At 39.3% G+C, this 20,882-nt stretch overlaps 1 protein-coding gene across 1 annotated transcript; it reads left to right on the plus strand.

The window, feature by feature from the left end:
• The first annotated feature begins 617 nt into the window (after positions 1 to 617).
• LOC123976260 (tropomyosin alpha-3 chain) lies at positions 618 to 20,882 on the plus strand. The gene is made up of 10 exons (XM_046058251.1): positions 618 to 811; positions 4,897 to 5,022; positions 6,298 to 6,431; positions 8,535 to 8,652; positions 8,968 to 9,038; positions 9,199 to 9,274; positions 11,600 to 11,662; positions 11,867 to 11,936; positions 14,019 to 14,097; positions 20,504 to 20,882. Exons 1-10 carry the CDS (start codon positions 698 to 700, stop codon positions 20,505 to 20,507), a joined length of 855 nt encoding a protein of 284 aa, XP_045914207.1. The 5' UTR covers positions 618 to 697; the 3' UTR covers positions 20,508 to 20,882.

Raw genomic sequence — 20,882 nt, forward strand, 5'->3', positions numbered from 1 at the left:
ACTTAATGGCAGCAGCAGCTGTTATTTAACTTCATGGTGGCCACGATAAAAAGTTGAAACATGTTGGAAAACATGTTACAACGTACTTTTTAAGAAAGAGAGTCATACATTTCTGTGAGATATTTAGAAGATTAAAAGGACCCTGAAATATTTTGAAGATAACACATCAAGTGGAGTCTGGCAATCGTACAATCACAAATGACAGGTACCCTTAGTCCTATGACCTTTGTCTGGTCTGTAATTTTAGCAGTGTCTGTCAGACAGAAAAAGACAAAAACTTTTTGTTTGTCATGTCTACTATTAGCATTTAGGCTCTTGTTAACCTCCTTTTATTTCGAATTAGATAAACTGTATTGATCCCATGCCAGGAAATGGCACTTGAGGACCAACAACACAAGAAAAAGTCTAGAGGCTAGGCTAAAACATACATGCAAACATATGTTGTTAGTGTGCAGGCTCACTTTTCATTTGAGCTGTGACTGGAGAGGATAGAGGAGGATGTGGGCATGAGGGTAAGTTGAGGGGCTTAGAAGTGGGAGTGTCTCCTCCCCTGTCATATAAATGGTCTCACTCTATCTAGAGTTTAGTGCCTCCACCAGTTTGCCAGGCTTTTGCAGGTCATCCCTCCTGCACCCTTTTGTCTTCCCCTCTCTATTCATTTTGTGTGACTGCAAAAGCCCATTAAACCTCAGCCAAAATGGAGGCCATCAAAAAGAAGATGCTTATGCTGAAGTTGGACAAGGAGAATGCACTGGACCAGGCTGAACAAGCGGAGGCAGACAAGAAAGCAGCCGAAGAGAGAAGCAAACAGGTGGGTTATGAACACGGGCAAATCAGAAATAGCATGTTTCATCCAAATAGTCTTAGCAGGTATGAGGCAAGAGATTCAGTTTATACTAATTATTTTTTCTTAGAATATAACCTGACAGGAACCATGTATATAAAACATACATTTCAATACATGAAGCTGAGGCAGAGAAGGATTTCTAGCCATGTGCCTTTTAATGAGGTTAGTGAGCTAGTCTCACTCCTACCAGAGATTTACAAAAGCATGATCATGTTTTTTGTTACAGTATTAATCTATTCCCTTTTTTATTCAATTCTGTTGTCGGAAATTTGAGGTAGTATCTAGCAATAGGGTAAATCTCCAAATGGGATCTTCAATGATGACAATTGATTCTGTGTAGCTCTGCACAGACCTAAAACTGACACCTGAACCAGACCTGTATCTTTGATCTTCCCACTGGACATTGTATATCTACTTGTGACACATCACATGGAGAGGTTGGCATTGCCAGAGAGAGAAACAATAATTACATTAGAAAACAGTAAATTCCATTAAAAAAGGCTAAACTCAAACCCAAACTTGTACCCAGCCCAAGCCCAAAGCTCCACACAACAAAATGGCCCAAACCTGACCCGAAACATGACACCTTGTTGGGTTCAGATCAGGTAGCAGTCTGATGCTAAATTATTTAATACTTTAAAGATATAAAACGAAGAGACTGAAAATGTGTGACTGCCGAGTGTAATGTGTTATGTGAATGCATTAATTAACTACTACAAGAATGGAGGGAACGTTGTGTCAACAGGGGGCGCTTAAATTACAACATGAATAGAAAACAGAAACCCCTAACCAGCTAGCTTTGTTTCCACTAGAATCTGTTCCAAAATGTCTGCTCTTTCCATTAAGCTGAAACATGATACTGGGGATTCTTTTCCAATAATTTCAAGATAAAGCTACAGTTATATCATTAAAGCTAAATAACTACAATGTTGGCCAAGGGAAAAACAACATAGCATCATGTGACATGACATGTTACATACATACATAGGAGTGTACACTAGCTGTTCTATCTGGGGCAGAATCATCACGGGAGTTGTTAAGTGTTGATTCACTTGTCCTGTTAAAAAAATCATCATTTTTTTTTTAAGGGTGTTCTGATTTTACTCACCGGTATTGCAGTAGATACCCCGCCATTTACTTGGGTAATGCATTTACAATGCAGACAGAGAATCCCAGAACCCTCCAGAGGTGGGTAGTGCAGTGACGAATTACAATTACTCCGTTACATGTACTCAAGTAACTTTTTTGAGTAAATTGTACTTGCAAGAGTAGTTTAAATGCAACATACTTTTACTCTTATTTGGGTAATTTTTAATAGAAAAATCATTACTTTTATTCTGCTACATTTGGAAACATTAATTGTGCTACTTATTTGTCTCTTTAACAAGCATCCACATGACTCTGTTAGAACCGTTAGAACAGAATGATGGCTGAAGCTAAAGCATGATAGAATGGCTTTCAAATGGCGCTAGCAGCTAATATTTAGGCTACAGATTAGAATTTAGCGCACTGTACAGTCATGCAATATGGAAATATTCAAGCTTACGGTGTACCTGCAGTCTGCAGAACCAGCCATGCTCACTGGTTTAGCCTGATGAAGAGAGACCAAGTTATGCACACACAAAAGAGACAAACTACGTTTTGTTTTCATGGGGATGTGACTGATAATGTTTTAACCACAGATGATCTTCCTCATGTAAACCTGAAGAAGTGAACACACCTCTATTTAATTGGCAATAAGTTATGAAACGTCACAGCATTATCTCCTAATTAGATTGTTTTGCCAAATCATGGTTGTGGCTCAGGAGCTAGAGCGGGTTGCCCCTTAATCAGAAGGTCAGCGGTTCAATACTTGGCTCCTCCAAGCTGCATGTCAAAGTGTCCTTGCAAGATGCTGAACCCCGAATTGCCTCTGGTCGTTGTTCTGCCACAGTATGAATCTGTGTGAATATTAGTTTCTGTTTGAGCACTTAGGCTCAGTAAAAGTGCTTTGAGTGGTTGAAAAGACTAGAAAGGTGCCATACAAATGGAGCATTTAGAACTTAAAATTGGGGACAACAACGAAATTATTATTTTTTTATTTATTGGTGTATCCGAACAGGCTATAATATTTAGTATCAGTTTTGATTCGGGAAACTAAATGAACAGAAGAATTATATTGTGGAATATGTGTTAATGGAACATGCATGATGATTGGAAGGTTGGCGGAACTTTTGCTCTTACACCAAATAAAAATACTACTAATAAAAATACTATGGTTGCTTACATCCATGACAAGCTACTGGATTACTGGTGTGGAGCTGGAGTTCCTTTGGCATATATACCATAGGAGCTAAGTAGATAGTGCTTCTGTATCAGTAGAGCTGTTTATATTCCATCATCTGCTGCGGTGGCGGGCGCAAGTGACTTCATCTAAATGTCATCACTTCATTATAATCAGTGACCATTTCAATATGAGATATAAGATTACCCAAGTTTCTGTGAAGAAACATTGTACCATCCAAAAATCTCTGCTGCTTCCTAAACAATAAACCATGGATTAATAAGGCCTCAACAAACAGAAGAGGGCTTCCATAGCAAGGGATCATGAGAACCTCCAGGCAGTCCAAAAGGAGCTGAAGAGGAAACTGAGAGAGGTCAACACAGTGTGAAGGAGATGTTGAATATGATGAAACGAATGACAGGCTAGTACAGTGGGGCCCAGAATTTGCTTCAGAACTGAACCTATTTTTCAATATGTTTGACACAATCCCCACCCCTGTGTGCTCAGACAGCGTGGCTAGCTCCCCACCCATCATCTCTCCTCCCATCCACACCTCTGTTAGGGACTCCTCCCCAAAATGGAAAGCATCAAGAACTTTGCTACCTCCCCCTCTCTCAGTAAACCCCAAACAGACAGCTCACCCCAACCCAATATTCCAATGACCCTGGATGTTGCTGCATCACAACCCCCAAACCTCCACGAAACGTCAGCCACTGCTGCATCACAACTCACTGCGCACACACACACACACACACACAACCAACCCCCAAAGGCTTTGAGCCTTGAGGTTGAAGAAGGTACCAATACTATGGAAGACCTCTTGTTGCATTACCAAAGAAAGGACATCTCAACGCTCTCATTGACTACTGACATGTAGCACTTACATCACGTCATGAACACCTTTGATAGGCTGGTCCTACCAAGTCCCACCAAGGCTGGTGACACCAAGCTGGTGAGGAAGGCCAACTTAGTGCTTGGCCTGAAAGGACGAACGACAAGATCAAAACCATCCTGGATAACCCCTCTACCCCTCTCTACGATGACTTCATTCAGCCATTGAATCTTCTAACCCAAAAGCAAAAAGGAAAGCTTCAGGTGCTCGTTTGTGCTTACTGTCATCAGACTGTATTTGCTGATTTGTAGATATTGCTCACCTAACTAACTAACGTTACTATATTGATTATTCATTAATTCAGTGTTGAAATGGATCTGTCTCACTGTCTTGTTCAGTAGTTGGTATTGTGCTTTCTCCAGGATCATTCCAGCTCTGTGTCCTTTCGCAGTGGATCCAAGGTATAGGCTGTTTGGTATAAGTCTATGTTGTCGGCATCTCAGGTCAAACTGTAGGGGTTTTTTGTAGTGTTCAATTTGCCTTCATCTTCCTACCTTTTTATACTCCCATACCATTGTGAGGGTGTTCTCCCCAAAATGCATGGGCAAGAAATCTGTGAAGGTTCTCAGTCATCCAGGTCATAGTTATCCAAGAAAGGTTAAAACCCAGGGCAACTGGACTTGGTTGAAGGTACTTGAAGACATTTCGCCTCTCTGCAAGAAGTTTCTTTAGAAATGTTCGGTTCTATTGGCATCAGTGGTTTTGTCAGTATGAAGGACTGATTATTGTTTTAAGATGGATTTGAAAAAAAATGACCATACCTTTAACTGGAATCCACAGAAGTTATCATATTCCAGGGCAATACAATCACTGTGTTAAGCATGTAAACCAATCCGATGTATACATTTTGAACATAATATTGCAAACCTGCTAATTCTGTGTTTCCCAAATCAGCACGAAGACGAACTTCTGCAAATGCAAAAGAAGCTGAAGGGGACAGAAGACGAGCTTGATAAATACTCTGAGGCCCTCAAGGATGCTCAGGAGAAGCTTGAGGTGGCCGATAAGAAGGCTGCTGATGTGAGTAATACAATTCCAAAAGCGCAATACACAATTGTGATTAGACTGTGCCATTATATTGTCTGTGCATGACCAGTTATTTGAGAGAATAAAAACGGAGGAGTCTCTGTACCACCACATAGGCCCATATACACAAGGCAAGTGAGAGGATTTGCCTCTTTAGGAGATACAGTAGTTGGTTGTGCACTTTATTTATTTTCTACAAGATTAGGTAGAAGCCCCAATAACTGTTGCACATAGTAAACCTCTAAATATCACAGACGCTGTACCTTCTCATAATGGCACATAGTGTGAGCCCTGAACTGAGGCTCTGATAAAAGCTATGATGCTGTCAGTGTAAACCAAGCCTGGCTGATTATCTGCGTCTCCCTTACATTCCATTCTCATCATGCCCTGCCTTGACTCCCCACAGCTGTTAGGGGGATTCAGAGCCCTATTTTGGCCATGATGTCAGACGCTCAACCTTGACTGTGAGCTTAACAATGGTTCAAGTCCATTTTAGGTACACCATCCATTCCTCCCGGGTCACAGTATCAGTGTCTCTCTCCTTTTGGCGAGCGACTAAATGAAAGAAGTACAGTTTCAGGTCTCACATGTTTTGTCATACATTTAAATTTTGTACACTAGAAGCTATTACAGCACATCAACAATCAGCTTCTAAGACTATGACTGTGGCTCATGTGGACAACCAACAATGTTGATCTAAAATCATATAGGAAAGGGAAAATACATCCCAGCCTCTTTTCTTCTGCCTCTTTTAATTCTCTAGCACTGAGTTAACTGTGAGTCACTGCTGAAAAATAATTTGAGCATCTACAGATAGAAAGTCAGCTGTCACTATTGTTCTGCCAAAGAATGCCTGGAACAAAACACTCACTCGCACTATTCACACCATACTGTATTATGACTAGGGCTTTCACTTTCAAAAAATCAAGTGCAAACAAATAAAAATGTGTTTGTAGAACTTGTTCCATTCATTCCTGGTGTCCCCACTGCCCCACTGAGCAATCACCTCAAATTCGTTGCCATGGTAATGTTAATGTTCAGCAGTTTACAAAGTCGGAAACATTGCAAAGGGCTGATGTGAGGACCTACGGGTGAACACTCTGGGCCGCCCCCGAAAACAAGATCTGCTGGTCCTCATATTTTCCGTCAGCTACCACAACCTAAAAAAAAATGTGTAATTGATGTTAGAACTGGCATTTCAAAGGCACAATCAGGAAAAGCTATTCTGTCTTTAGGCACTGGTTTGTCTGAATCATTCTGTGTGCTTAGGCTGAAGCAGAAGTGGCTTCCCTGAACAGACGCATCCAGCTTGTGGAGGAGGAGTTGGACCGAGCTCAGGAGAGACTGGCAACAGCTCTGCAGAAGCTGGAGGAGGCTGAGAAGGCTGCTGATGAGAGCGAGAGGTGACTTCTTGTTAACCGCTTTGTGCATATACTGGATCAGTGTTCCTTTCGCTTTTCAATATTATTTATATACCGACGATTCATTACAGAAGTTATCTCATTGAACTTTTCAAATAGAGCAGCTCGTTACTCTTCAATTCTGGTTATACTACAAGAGGGACATGTGCCTTAGGTAAGGTTCGTACAATTACCACGGTCAGTAGTTGTTGCCCCTTTGCCCAGGGCAAATTCGACTACATCACTGCAGCACAGTGACATGTTAAATCCCTGGGATGTTCAGCAAAAAAGAAAAACACACAGAAAATGGTATTTTAGAGTTCATCACTAACTCTAATATCCCCCATTATGCACCCGGTCACCTGGCAAAATGTATTTTCATGTAAAAAGGAAAATAAGACACTGATTAACAATCAGTGCATCCACTGTAAGGTGTGAAAAGTCATTGTGAGTACTGACGAAAGTTTTTACTGACCACTTTTTTTATATAAATGAGAGAGAGAGTTTGTAGATTTAGGGCTCACTGACGCTCCTTCAGGAGCTGAAATCTTACTTATTAAATCTTTAGATATTTTTTGTTGTAAAGATGAGATCTAGTGAAACACTCTGTCCTGTGACTGATCTGTCTAAAACAACAGAAAGTGAGTTAAATTTGACTCCAAAGTCCAACAAGTCACTGGAAACCATCAACTCAGTATGTTAAAAAGCTAAAACAGCCAGCTTCTACCTTTTAGAGGCTTTAATGTAAAAATCTCTGAGTTGAGTTCCAAATACCAGAAGAAGTTTTATACTCTGCGATACGTACTGTGAAAGGGCTGTTGTTTTTATTCAGTTGTACTGCCCGGTGACAGACAAAGGCAATGGTTTAACTTTGTAGTGAAACACCAACAATTTACTGAGGCACTGTGGACACTTTGTGTCTGAACAATTAAACACTGCCTTTTCTACTAACCTTGAGATAGACGGGAATACCAGTGAACATGTCCAGAATTTGACCAAAACCAATATAAATTTTTAGGAGATCATCTTCCACCTTTACAACAGCCCTTTCTCCTTACACCCTATGCAGTTTGGCTTTAGAGCAAAACACTCCACAGAGACGGACAACTGTTACTTTGAGAAAAACATTAAATCATTGCTAGACAAGGGTAGTGTTGGTGGAGCTGTATTTCTGGATCTACAGAAAGCCTTTGACACGGTTAACTATAACATCCTCATAGCTAAGCTCTCCAGGTTTCCCTAATGCACTTAACTTTATGAAATCATACCTGGCAGACACTTGTTTTGGAAAATGTATGTTATGTGTAACGTGGTTGTATGTTTTGAACAAAACTCCCAGTCAAAGTTACATATAAACATATAATAAATATGGCCAAAACCTGGACATTGGCCTGGTATATTTTATAAAAATTTAAATATAAGTCAACTGTTGTATTTTATTTTATTTTCATCAAATTTATAGTTACACTTGTATTCCAGGTGAAGCAGAAGATATTCAATTGCATTATAATCGGTTGGATTATGGTTGTCATGATGATATTGCCTTTGAAATAAAGATTTTATTCCAGGCAAGGATGAAAATATCATATTTTCCTTTATTGCATCTCCATTTACTCTGTGAAGGCAAAATAAATATTTATATTCCTTAGCTTCTGACCTTTCAAAGGAGACCAGAATTATGATTATGAAAATTTGCCTTTTTGTCTAACTCGACACAACATATTTTCAGAAACATTATCAATATACATTTTCCCTGTCAAATAAAGCAAAGTAAAGTAAAAAGACTAAGAGGAAAACTAAGTCAAAATCAGGTTCCAAAATAAACACTGTTTCATATCACTTTTTCTTTTCCCAACTCAATATTATATCAGATAATTATTTATTTTCTTCTACTAGTTAGTAAGCCATTCAGATGCTGTTTGGTGAAGCTAGCTATCTAAAGACATTAAAGCTAAAATTTAAAATTCTAATAGATATTTTTTTAGCTGGCTTTTGCTTTGAATAGATAAGATACTTTTGTATGTGATTTAGCTGATATTTATAAAATAGTTACTATCTTACCAGTATTTACTAGTGCAATTAATAAGTTATGGTTTGTGTGTGCAGAGGTATGAAGGTGATTGAGAACAGGGCTCTAAAGGATGAAGAGAAGATGGAGCTTCAGGAGATTCAGCTGAAGGAGGCTAAACACATCGCAGAGGAGGCTGACCGCAAGTACGAGGAGGTGAGTTTTCTGTTGTTGGCCTCTGGAATGTGCAGTATCATACTTTCTCCAGGTGGTGACTGAGAAGCTCTTAAGATGCTGCTTCTTCAGAAACCAAAAAGATCAACATCTGAAAGGAGCTTTTCACTGGATGTACTGCTGCAGTGGTGTTTTTTTACATTATTGCAATGAGCAAATAATAGGTCCCACAGATCAGCACTCAAACTGACAAGTAATCTCTTTCACTGGTGACAGTCAAGGAGTTAATTATGTTTTAATGTTAATGTCTGTGATGTACGAGGCCTTATAATATCTAAATGTATATCTTTTGTCCAGGTGGCTCGTAAGCTGGTGATTGTAGAAGGAGAGCTGGAGCGTACAGAGGAGAGGGCAGAGCTGGCTGAGGCGTGAGTATCCCTATCATCTGGTTCCTCTGCCAGCTCTTTTTACAATGGTCACTTGAAATGCGCACTTTTCACCACTGTTCTCAGTTTTCTCCAGACTAATCTGATGTCCCTACTACCACCTGTTTCTGTCCTTCTTTCCCTGAAATCATAACTATACAAGTAAATGTGCTGAACTGGAAGAGGAACTGAAGAACGTCACTAATAACCTGAAGTCTCTGGAGGCCCAGGCTGAGAAGGTAGGGCCAGGCATGACACAGCATGCTTTAGTTACTGATTTCTTATGTAGTGGGTGTGTGTTTGTGCTTGTGGGTACTGAAAGGTCTAAGCGGGGCATGAACTGCTTCACCCATTTCCCACTAGCAATGGCCTTAGAGGGTGAAGGCTGTCTAGGCGTAGCTCTCTAAGATATGGAGCCCACTGGTTCTTAAACTAGCTGAAGAAAAAGCTGTCATGCTATTTGTCCATCTCAGTTACACTTACGTACAAGGTGAGACAGAGGTGGGGCCCACGTAGTACGTATACTAAAAGTCTTAGGTGCTGCGTGGGCGAGGTAATAGGCAATAGTCTTTCAGAGGGCTGGGAATCTGGAGTTTTGTTCCCTAACTTATGTAAACCAGAGCTGGGCAAAGATACATCAAAATGTACATTGTTACAAAATACAAAATACCCCTCCAATAAATGTATCAAAATAAAATACACAATACTAGTGCCAGATAATGTATCAAGATGAAATACATGTATTTTGTATTTGCAAAATAGAGGAAAATATATTTGTAATATTGGGTATTCTGGATTTGTACAAAATGGCTGAATATTCAGATTTTTAAAATGTACACAAGGCTCAGGTGAGAGTTTGAACCCTACAGGAAGGAAAAACATGTAGAATGCTACTGTATCTAAGCAGAACTGTAAAAACTACAATACTGAAAATACTATTTTTGTACAGTATACAGTGTAGAAACGTGTTGAGACCCAGCCACTTCAACTGGAATCCTATTTAGTTGCCTTTGAGAACAACTGATAAATATTTCTGCTCCTCCTGCTGTGCTCCTCTGCGGATGGAATGTAAACTCACCTCATTGACTGTGCCTAAATAGCAAAAGATGAACGCTAAGAATCAAATGTAACCTACGGTTATAATAACCTAATTCATAACTTGAATACCAAATTATCTGTTCATATTAATTTAGCATCACATAAAATAACAACTTTTAACGGCTGCAATAGGATTTGTGAAACGGACTTAGGAGCAAATAAAAACATTTATAGAAACACATAATTTAAAGCGCTAGTAAACTTACAGTCGTATCTTAAAGTAAAAGTACAAGGCTGTAGTGCTTCAATCAGTCTCTGTAGGATGGTATCGCTATACAAAAGCATATCCACATCTGCCACAGCAAACAAAGTATAAAACAGTCTGTGAGATCTCGGGTGGGGTCAGTAGGAGGTGTTTTTATAGAGTTGATCTCTGAACTGGAACAAAACCTGCTCCAGATGTTAGCCGTTCAGCATAAGATACCATGTCTATGTACCCCAGTAGGACGTGAACCACTATCATAGGACTGAAAGCCCAGGGTTAACCCTGAAGTTATCTCACTAAGCTCAAATCCTGCTTCACAGTACAGGCCCAAAAAAGACAGAGGTGCCACTAGATGGCAGAAATCTACTCAGACAAATGGCAGAATGAGATCTTCAGACCACAGAGAAGTGGTCTTTCTTCATTGAATACATTTTTTTTTAAAGTTACACATCATCAGATTTTCACCAGAATTTCACACATGACCATACTGAAACACACCCAGTGTGTGAACATGCAATTTGATTTTAATTATATAATTATGATTAATTTATTCAAAATAATCAAATATTCAAACTTTTCTGGCAGCAAAATTCAAAGAGTGTGTTATAGCTCCATCTTTGGTTGGATTAGCAGCAAATATACATTTCATTCATTCATTTAGCTGACGCTTTTATCCAAAGTGCTCTCACACGCCTCTGGAGCAACTAGGGGTTGACTTGGGGTTAAGGGCTGTGGCTTATACCTCCAGGAACTGCATCCACGATTCAAGTTTCTGCAGGACGCGATCATGTCCGGTGCCTACATTCAGTTTTTCAGAAGTAGTAGTTTGTGTATAGTATAAGATTGTGGAGGTGGTGGCCCAACTTCCACATGTGTTGCAGAAATGTAAATGTGTGTTTGATTTCTTCAATTCAATTCAATTTTATTTATATAGCGCCAAATAACAACAACAGTTATCTCACAGTGCTTTTCATAAGAGAGCAGGTCTAGACCGTACTCTGTGATGATATTTACAGAAGCCCAACAGTTCCCACCAAGAGCAGCACTAGACGACAGAGGCAAGGAAAAACTTCCTTTTAAGAGGCAGAAACCTCGAGCAGAACCATGGCTCAGGGTGGGCGGCCATCTGCCTCGACCGGTTGGGGTGAAGGAGAGAGAGAGAGAGAGAGAGAGAGAGAGAGAGATTTCTTATTTCTTTAAGAAGTGGAGTCACGTGCTTTTACATAGTTCTAAATCTAAATAATGTTGCTTCTCACCACAGTACTCTCAAAAGGAAGACAAGTATGAGGAAGAGATCAAGATCCTGACTGACAAGCTGAAAGAGGTGAGCGAGAGGGGAAGATGACCTTTAGATATTTTAAACTTTCAATAATATTTTCTACATTAAAATCTATCCTACACCTTAAAAGAGTTCAATAAAATGTGTTGAAACACAACATGTTGACATACCCTTATATGTATATTCGGTTTATTATAATTTGTTGACCTCAGATGTTATCTGATCTTGACTTGTGCTTTGTGATCTCAGGCTGAGACCCGAGCTGAGTTTGCTGAGAGATCTGTGGCCAAGCTGGAGAAGACTATTGATGATCTGGAAGGTAAAGTGATTACACTTTTTCCCAAAAGGACACCCTTTAAATATATTTTAAATTCAATAACTGTCCAGAAAAGAAGAAGCAACTGTCCAAAGTCATGCAGTCTACTATGTTGCAACATTTAAAGTGTTCTTGACTATGTGATCAATGATCAACAATCAGTTTTCTTAAAACACAAAATTAGTTTTCTTCAATGAGTGCTTTTTGACCACATACAAAAACTACAGAGGCCAGCTTAGCTAAAAAATAAATTAAATAAAAATAATTATATATTTGTGAGCTCTTCAGTAGGAACCAATGGGCTTGGAGCTGAGATCCACAGACAGAATAGGGAAGTCAGAAAGTATTTAGAGACACATTGACACATTGTTGGATTTGGTCTTTTTATTGAACTTGTGGAATAAAAATAAAAATAAAATCAGCCTTGCCCTTGTATAATGTTAACCAAGCAGTCTGATCAAAAAAGAGCTCAGCCTGCCAAATATTTCTTTATTCTCCCTTCCTGCAAAGGCTTTGCTCCATTCACCATGAGAGAAATGAACTTTATGGATATGCCTAACAGAAGTTACAAAAGTACACATATTAATGCTAATGGTGTCTTTGTCATATTATAGTCATACCAAACTTTCATGTAGGCTACTTCCCTAAAATGAGTCCCTAACACAAACATAAACCTCTTCTTGTCAGAGTCATAACTCATCATACACACCGTTCAACAATCAGTGAAATTCACTCTTTAATTTAGTGCCTCCAGTGTCTATTAAGAATGGATATTTAAAAAATCCAGAGAAAACATATTATAAAGGCGCTCTTTAAACTTCATCAGATCTTGTCTCATAATCATCAGCTTCAGACATGTTCTTCTTTGACAGAGTGATCCAGCTCTTCTGTCTGTACGGTGCAAACAGGGTCTGCTAGCAACCAAAACAGCAGGACTTTTCATGCTGCAGATACGCCGCAATGTAAACAGGGCTAAAAGCTAAAAACACTGGGGTGTACTTCAGCACACACATTCAATAAGAGCTCCTCCTCAATAACATTTCATCAGCTTTCACCAGATTAGCTGTGCATGATTAATGCTTATTTTTACTTCATCATCCAATATTGAAGCTTGTCACTGTGCGGGACATGACAGAAGGCAGAAAACTGAAGTGCTGAAGTTAGGAAGCTTTACATTCATCATGTACACAAGCTCCACTTTATTAAGATACTCATGCAATTGTCTGAGGAGTGTAAATAGCAGGTTAATGCTTAAAATGATGCAGACCAGACCATTTTCCTAACAAAAGCAAGCCACGCCCACTGCCAGTATGATACAAACATATATTTTTATACTTTATTAATCTCTCACGGGGAAATAAAAAATGTTCACTCTGCTGTTAGTTTTTATTACAAGCAAACTTTAGAAACACACACTTGTATTAGTTGTGAAGAGATGAGTGATGGGGCTGCCACACAGTCAGGCGCCTCGGGAAGTTAGGTGTTCAGTGCCTTAACCAAGGACAACTCGGCAGTGCGCAGGAGGTGACCTGGCACCTCTCCAGCTATCAGCCCACACTCTGTATAATGATGCTTGCTGGACTTGAACTGGACAACCTCCAGTTCCCAAGCCAAGACAAGTCCCTGCAGGCTGAGCTGCTGACGCCCAGTCTCTAGCCAGTCTGTAGCTGTGACTTGTCTGATTGCACACCTGTATGTGACATAGCCTGTGGCTCAAACACAGCTAATCATCTCACTGAGTTACATATTGACAGTAAAGTTGGTTTGGATTAGTTGAGAGGGCAAGAAAAGTGAAAAGTAATTAAAAGGATAAGTCTCGTTAAAAACCTGTTGATCCTGGTCAGGGATCAACGTGCACATCACTTTGAATCAAAATAACATTTGAATTGTAATATTTAATAGACAATCAGCTCTAGTTGTTTGTGTGACAGGTCTACCTAATATGTTTTATATATGAATTATATTTTTCTGGTCACAGCTTTTATCATGCATGCCTTCTTTTCCACGATACTAATTTCAGCCTCTGTTATTTTCCCCCTTTTCCTTTGCAACACACCTTTCTTTGGTCTGTGTGTGGACATGCAGATGAGCTTTATGCACAGAAACTCAAGTACAAAGCAATCAGTGAGGAATTGGACCACGCCCTCAATGACATGACCTCTATGTAAGTAGGGATGTGTCTTTTCCGAGTGAGAAGCATGCGTGTTGAGCCTGTCTGTGTAACATTTCTTTAATTTGTATAAAAACATTCACTGAGCTATCTGGCTGCTGTGGTTTATATTTTAGTTTAGTTAGTTTAGACTTAATTTAGTTTATTTAAACTTAACAAAGCATAGGTAATAGTTAATGTATAGCCTGTTTGTTTAGTGGGATGATGAATAGTTTTATCTCTTTACAGCAACAGTGACAGTAGCTTTAGACATTAATATTGTTAAATATTGTGACTTATTGAGAGCCAGTGAAGTTGTGTCGGGGTGGGGAGGATACTCCCTTGTACTACAACAATGATAAGTGATTAACTGATAACTGTACTACATGTCTAAATAAAAAGTCATCTTAAATCAGAGCAAGCCATTCTGCTCCTTGATCCTGTTGTCTTCGTTTTAGGGATGAATGATGTAGTTTGAATTGATTATCATCACAAATTAATAAGGATTTTATTTTATTTATATCACCAAATTCATAACAGAAGTTATCAAATTGCACTTCTCATTTAGAGCAGGTCTAGACTGTACTCTTTGTAATATTATTAACAGAGACCCAACAATTGCCACCATGAGCACTTGGTGACACAGGCAAGGAAAATCATTTTAACAGGTAGAAACCTGAATCAGAACCATGACTCTGCATGTGGGGTGAGGCAGAGATTGAATGGCGTAATAAGGTACTAAGTTCTTTAAGATAAGATTCATGTCTTTTTAACCTAAATATCTGTCCCCGTTATGTCTAAAGAAAAAAACATCCTGCTCTTGCTCAGTCTTTCAGCAAATATGTGTGCAAACATGCTGAATTTGGCTCCCTTCATGACATCAGTAAGTGATCTGTACCTCCTCCAGCCCTTCAGCACAGCAGACCTGGAGGTTGTTCAGTATGTCTGACAAAAAGTGCTCTTACAGTAATTTTCTGCTTCTCCAGCTGTTCTGCCTACAGTGATTTATGGAGTTTCCTGATGGACAGATTGCTTTACTTGTTGACTTTATTCTCAAATCCCCTAATTTTAGAAAACATTTGTGTACATAAAAATATTTATTTATAGCTGAGACCTTTAATTAGCTATTTGTTAAAATATTCTAACATAAATGATGCCAGAGAAAAATGGAGTGAAAAAAAGTTTTACTATAGTTGTATATCTTTGTTTTTTAATACACTATAGAACATTACTATCATGTTATAGTAAATGTATAATATTTATATCAGAATCAGAATCACTTTTTATGGCCAGGTGTCTTCACATACAAGGAATTTGACTTGAGTTTTAATTGCTCTTAGTGTACATACACATAACAAGCAAACCCCCCCCCCCCCCCCCCCCCCCCCCCCCCCCCCCCACACACACACACACACAAAAAAAAAAAAGACAACATGCTAAACAAAAACAGAGAAGAGAGACAGAACAAGCTACAGTGTACAGTCCACACCCATAAACACAACAACAACCTTTGTAGACAGCAAGACAACATTGTAGTGACTTCTATAGTAATTACCTGAAAAAACACAGTAATACTACAGGAAACACTATACTATACCATATTAACACTATAACTACAATGCTCAGAATACGCAAGTCAGTAGTATTAATATAGTCATTTTCTACAGTGCTTTCCAAAAAACATAGAATTACTATAGGAATACTGACTTCTAATAATGCAGCGCAGTGAGCATCCAGATTTTACACAGAGGAGACGAGCGTCTGTCTGTCTTTGTTAGCACTTGGAGAAACACTTAAGTAATAAACCAGAGAGCTGCAGAGTAACTTTAGGCTTTAATATCACATCCACACTTCTGTCCATACTCGCACGCTCTCACTCTTTCTTGCCTGCACAAGCTCTCGCTCTCTCTCTCTCTCTCTCTCTCTCTCTTTCTCTTTCTCTCTCTCGCTCTCTCTCTCTCTCTCTCTCTCTATCTCTTTGCTGTGAGTCTGCGTCACACTTTTTTAATTATCAATTGATGGGAGGTTGCAGCACCCCTTCTTACTGTGTCCATGTCTCTCCACACTACACAGTAGTTTATTTTAGAAGTGGGTGAATTCTTTCATGTTAGTCGAGGCCCTTTGTAGGGCGGGGCACATTTCAATTCATACCATAGGACCTCCTCCAGCCCTTCAGCACAGTATACAGCCCCATTGGCCTGTAGGCTTCGGGGGATGGCCTATCAGAAGAAATTGGGCTTTTAGGGAGAGGGGGCCTTAAAGAGACAGGAGCTAAAACAGAGTTCAGACAGGGTGAATACAGGTGCTGAAATAATGGATTGTATGAGAAAAAGGTGTTTTTTGAACATTAAAGCATTTTTACCCAAAATAACCTGAAAATTAGCAAGTTATGGGACTTTTAAATTCTACTCTGAATTTTACTGGGAGCCCGTACAGAGAAGCTAGTACAGGTGAAATATGATCTCTTTTCCTGGTTCCTGTCAGTAGCCTACACATACTGCAGCATTCCGGATCAGCTGGAGACGCTTAAGAGGCTTATTCTGATAAATAGGACTTGAACCAGCTTAAAGTGTTTTCTTTAATGCCAATTAAATCTTCCAAACTGTAATAGAATGTGATGGTCAATGGTATCATACGCAGTACTAAGATCTAACAAGACAAGTACAGAAAATTATTTTGTCAGAATGTCATTAGTCATTTTCACCAGTGCTGTCTCTGTGCTATGACGAACTCTAAATCTGACTGAAAATCCTCAAACACACTATTGCTCTGTAGAAAATCACACAACCAATTGGCCACTGCTTTAGAGAATAATATCTTTATAGAATATAGAAAGAACATCTGTAAACATCACATTTGAAAATGCATGCACACTTATGGAGTAATGTAACACCAACGTGTAAAGCAGTGTTTACTGCTCTCTCTGGGTGAAAGTGTGTTTCACCTCTGACTCACTGAAGGGTGTGGTTGTGTGGTTGAGTGTGCTCAGAATTGTGCACCTGTACTACTCAGTATACCACAAGGTGGAGTCTGTGGCCCTGAACAATGCAATTCATAGTTGACGGAGATGGTAGAATTTAATATCAAGATTGGAGGTTACACTGAAAATAGACTTAAAGATTAGAGCACCTCCACCCTGTTTAGTGGCCCAAACAACATGGGCATTAGTATATTTTTTTCTTATTTTTAATTTAACCTTTATTTAACCAGGTGAGTCTCATTGAGATTAAAATCCCTTTTGCAAGAGAGACCTGGCCAAGACGCAGCGTAATAGTCATGTGGGGATCATTTAATGGTAGGGGAGACCGGGTATGGTTGTAACATGGGCAGAGTTGTAACACCAGTTCCACCAATTAGAGAAAAGATATGAGTTAGGTGATCATTTCAGTATTTACCCACTTCCTCCCTGATCAGGCATGGTAGTTATCAAGTCTGGAAACATTTACATTCAAAGTATAAAGACAAAAAAATGGTTTTGAGGTCAGAAAGTTGTTTTTTTTAACCAAGACTATGTTTTGTTTAGTATCTATACTATTGCAGATAGAATTGTTTGACTTATATTAGATTGAAATATAGTTTCTTAGGCAACGTTCAAACCGCTATGCTGAAACAGCTAGCTAAACATTGGCTGACAGGGGTGGGGTGGGTTGTAACACTTCTTTAAAAAGTGCTATACATACAACTAGGGGCTTTCTGGATTTTAAGATTTTACAGAGTACCCTTTGCAGTCTGAGCCCACCAATCTTGCACTCCAGTGTTACCAGCATTCATTTGTCTGCACTGTGACCAGTACTTCCCTGTCACATGTTGTTCACATGTTGGTGTATGTATTGGCACTCGACCGTTTCCATAGTCCATCTCCGCCAGTGGAGAGGGCAGAGAAGTGTACAGGCAGCTTGTGAGAAATTCCACTGAGCAAGAAAAAGTCCCAATACGCCAAAGAGTAAAATATTGAAGTGCTGGTACTGGCCAAGTTCAAGCACTGACTGTGACTCCGATTAAGAATATACACACATTGAAACACACAAGGTGTGTGCACAAACACTGACTAAAATGGCGCAGTCGTAACGCGGTGCACACACCGCCTGTGTGGTTGGTATCTTTTTTTCCCCTTTTGTTTTGTGTTAACATTTTTGGATCCAAAGGAAGCCTTTATAAACAACATATATATATATATGGCCCCACTTCTGCAGAAGAATATACCTTCCTTCTTCTTCAAGAAAATGACTTGAAGCCCATTTAAGTCGGCTCTGCTGTTCCCTCTTTCTGCTTCCTTTATTCCTGACACTGTGGGTGAAGGTGAAGCCAATAACAGAGCTTTCTCAAGACCGGAGTCCAGTAACAAACTGCTAAATGAAAGTTTGCTGTTCCTGTTTAATAAAGAGGCAGATATTGTGTTTTACCACAGTAGGATTTGTGTATTTTTACATGTGTTAGTTCATGCCACTGCATGCAGAGTCAATAGCCGAACTTAACCGTGACTAAGCCAGGACCACAGTGAATGCAAGTTCACTGCAGGTTGTTGTGTGGTAGCGTATCTAGCCACGGCAACCTGGATCTGATAGACTTTGCTTACAGACAGACAGACAGACATACTTACACACTCTGCGCTCATCCACACAGACACACATCTCTGGAATCCACAGCTGAGTCTGAGCTCCAGCTGTGTTCCATGCCATTATAATGAAGACATTTTGGGTGTCGCACTTTCTTGAGCTTTGGGGATGATAGTGATATGTTAACTGAAGTTGTTGCTAAGGAAAATCTTATTGTACCTTTAAAGAGCAGTTATCTGTGGTTATTTGTGTATTTTGTTGTAACAGCAGCTGGTTGTGACGGTTTGTGCTCAGATTCCCTCTTCACTGATCACTTTCTTAATGTGAAATAGTGTTTAATTATTGGCGTTTATAGGTGGGCAAAACCCTTTGAGAATGTTTTCACTTTTGGTGATTGGTTCCTGATTCCAAGGTGGTGCCCCGTATTGATTAGTATTTATTAATCATATTTGTAACATTATTAATATTTAATTTATTTTATATATAACCAAACCTGCTCATACCTGATTCCTAACAAAATATTTGCCAAGCAAATAGGTTTCAGTTTTATAAATGGCAAGGTTATATTTATGAAGCCTTATCAGCAAGGACAGCAGGGCACAGAGGTACATGTGGGAAAACACAAGGTGTGTTTTCCTTAATCTTGGTGGCGCCTCCCCCCACTACAGTCAGAAGGTCGGAGGTACTTGGCTTGTGAATTTAAAATGAATGTCAGAAATGTAGCATAACGAGAATGGACTGAGTTTAAGGCTGAAATTAATCATTATTATTATAAATAATAATAAATGGTGCTACTGCTTTATCTCTATCTTCTGTTGTGAATTAGCAGTATGTAACTTTTTTTTACATAAAAAAATCATTACATGGCACAAGGTAGATGTATTTGTCACATTACATTAAGTGAAATTGAGTTTGGAACTTCCCTCTGCTGCTTCACAGACATATACAGTCAGATAGAATCAATTATAAAAATGGTAAACAGAAATAAACTATCATCAGTGGAGCAGTGCTGAGGATGAATTAGAGTATAAGAGTCTGATAGTTTGGGGGAAAAGCTGCTCTGCAGTCTAGTGGTGTGGCAGCAGAAACTTCTATATCTCTTCCCAGAAGGCAGCAGGGTGAACAGGCTGTGGCTGGGTGAGTACTGTCCTTTAGTATCCTTTGGGCTCTGCGTAGGCACCTCACCGATTTCACTGATGCTCGGGAGATGGGTACCAATGATCTTCAGAGCAGAAAGAATCACCCGCTGCAGAGCCCTCCAACAATCCATTTATTCATTCAATTCAAAGTGTATTCATATTTTTGTTACGCTACAATTTTGTAGGGGCTTGCTGTATTACTGAGAGACAATGCGGATGCATTTATTTTATTTATTAGTTTGTTTCCCCTAAGTGGCTTTATTTGCAGTGGTGGGCACAACTCTGTACAAAACACCTTTCATGTATGTTGTTTTGCCTCTTTGATGTTGCTTTTAATACAATTAAAGCAGTCTACGATAAAAGGGATGTGAATGATGATTGCACCTTATCTCCAGAGTGTAGTGCACGGCACTAACTTCATTAATTCTACATATTAATATAATATAATATATATTAATTTATACATATATATGCAAATGAGCCTCTGATGCAACTGCAGCTAGCCATTACAACATAAACTAGTTCTCTTGATACGAGGGAGGATTGCAATCTAAGTGTGATTTTACTGTATTATGTGAAAGCCACATTTGCTTTCTGTTACTTTTGTGAAACGGATCACGCATGGTGAATGGCCTTCCACTGACTTGTGTTGCTTGCACTTGCAGCTCTGAGGCATGATTAGTTAAGACACACTCTAACGCCATCTCTTGCTTCTTGTGTTTTCAGTTAAATGCCCAGAAGCTCCACCATCCTGTCAGACTGAGGTTTCAAGATTCAGCCTTTTCTTTTTTCTTAGTCTGTCCATCTCCACATCTCCCCTCCCTTTTATTCTTAAAAGGGAGGGTCTCATCTATCCTTCCTCATTCCTCAGCTGTTCTTATCTTCTTCTTTCGGCTGCTCTCCGACTGGTGAATTGTTACAAACTTTGTCTCGTTAGATCTGCTGAACTTGCTCCTTTTCACTCAGTCTCTTGTGATCTAATAGCCATTGTTCTTGGTATGTTTTCTGTTTAAGGATGTTTTTTGTCTGATTTCATTCTTCATTGTAATTCTGTATCAATGTTGTTCTGTACCACTGTTAAACAAAGGAGAAATGCTCGAGTTAA

Source organism: Micropterus dolomieu, linkage group LG09, assembly GCF_021292245.1.
Source record: "Micropterus dolomieu isolate WLL.071019.BEF.003 ecotype Adirondacks linkage group LG09, ASM2129224v1, whole genome shotgun sequence".
In the NCBI taxonomy this organism is placed as follows: domain Eukaryota; kingdom Metazoa; phylum Chordata; class Actinopteri; order Centrarchiformes; family Centrarchidae; genus Micropterus; species Micropterus dolomieu.

Bases quoted from the DNA above. Each gene is read 5' to 3' on its own strand.
- LOC123976260 (XM_046058251.1), top strand. From the start codon at position 698: ATGGAGGCCATCAAAAAGAAGATGCTTATGCTGAAGTTGGACAAGGAG. The intron at 9,275-11,599 runs GTAGGGCCAGGC...TTCTCACCACAG, and splicing joins TGGAGGCCCAGGCTGAGAAG to TACTCTCAAAAGGAAGACAA. The intron at 11,663-11,866 runs GTGAGCGAGAGG...TTGTGATCTCAG, and splicing joins TGACTGACAAGCTGAAAGAG to GCTGAGACCCGAGCTGAGTT.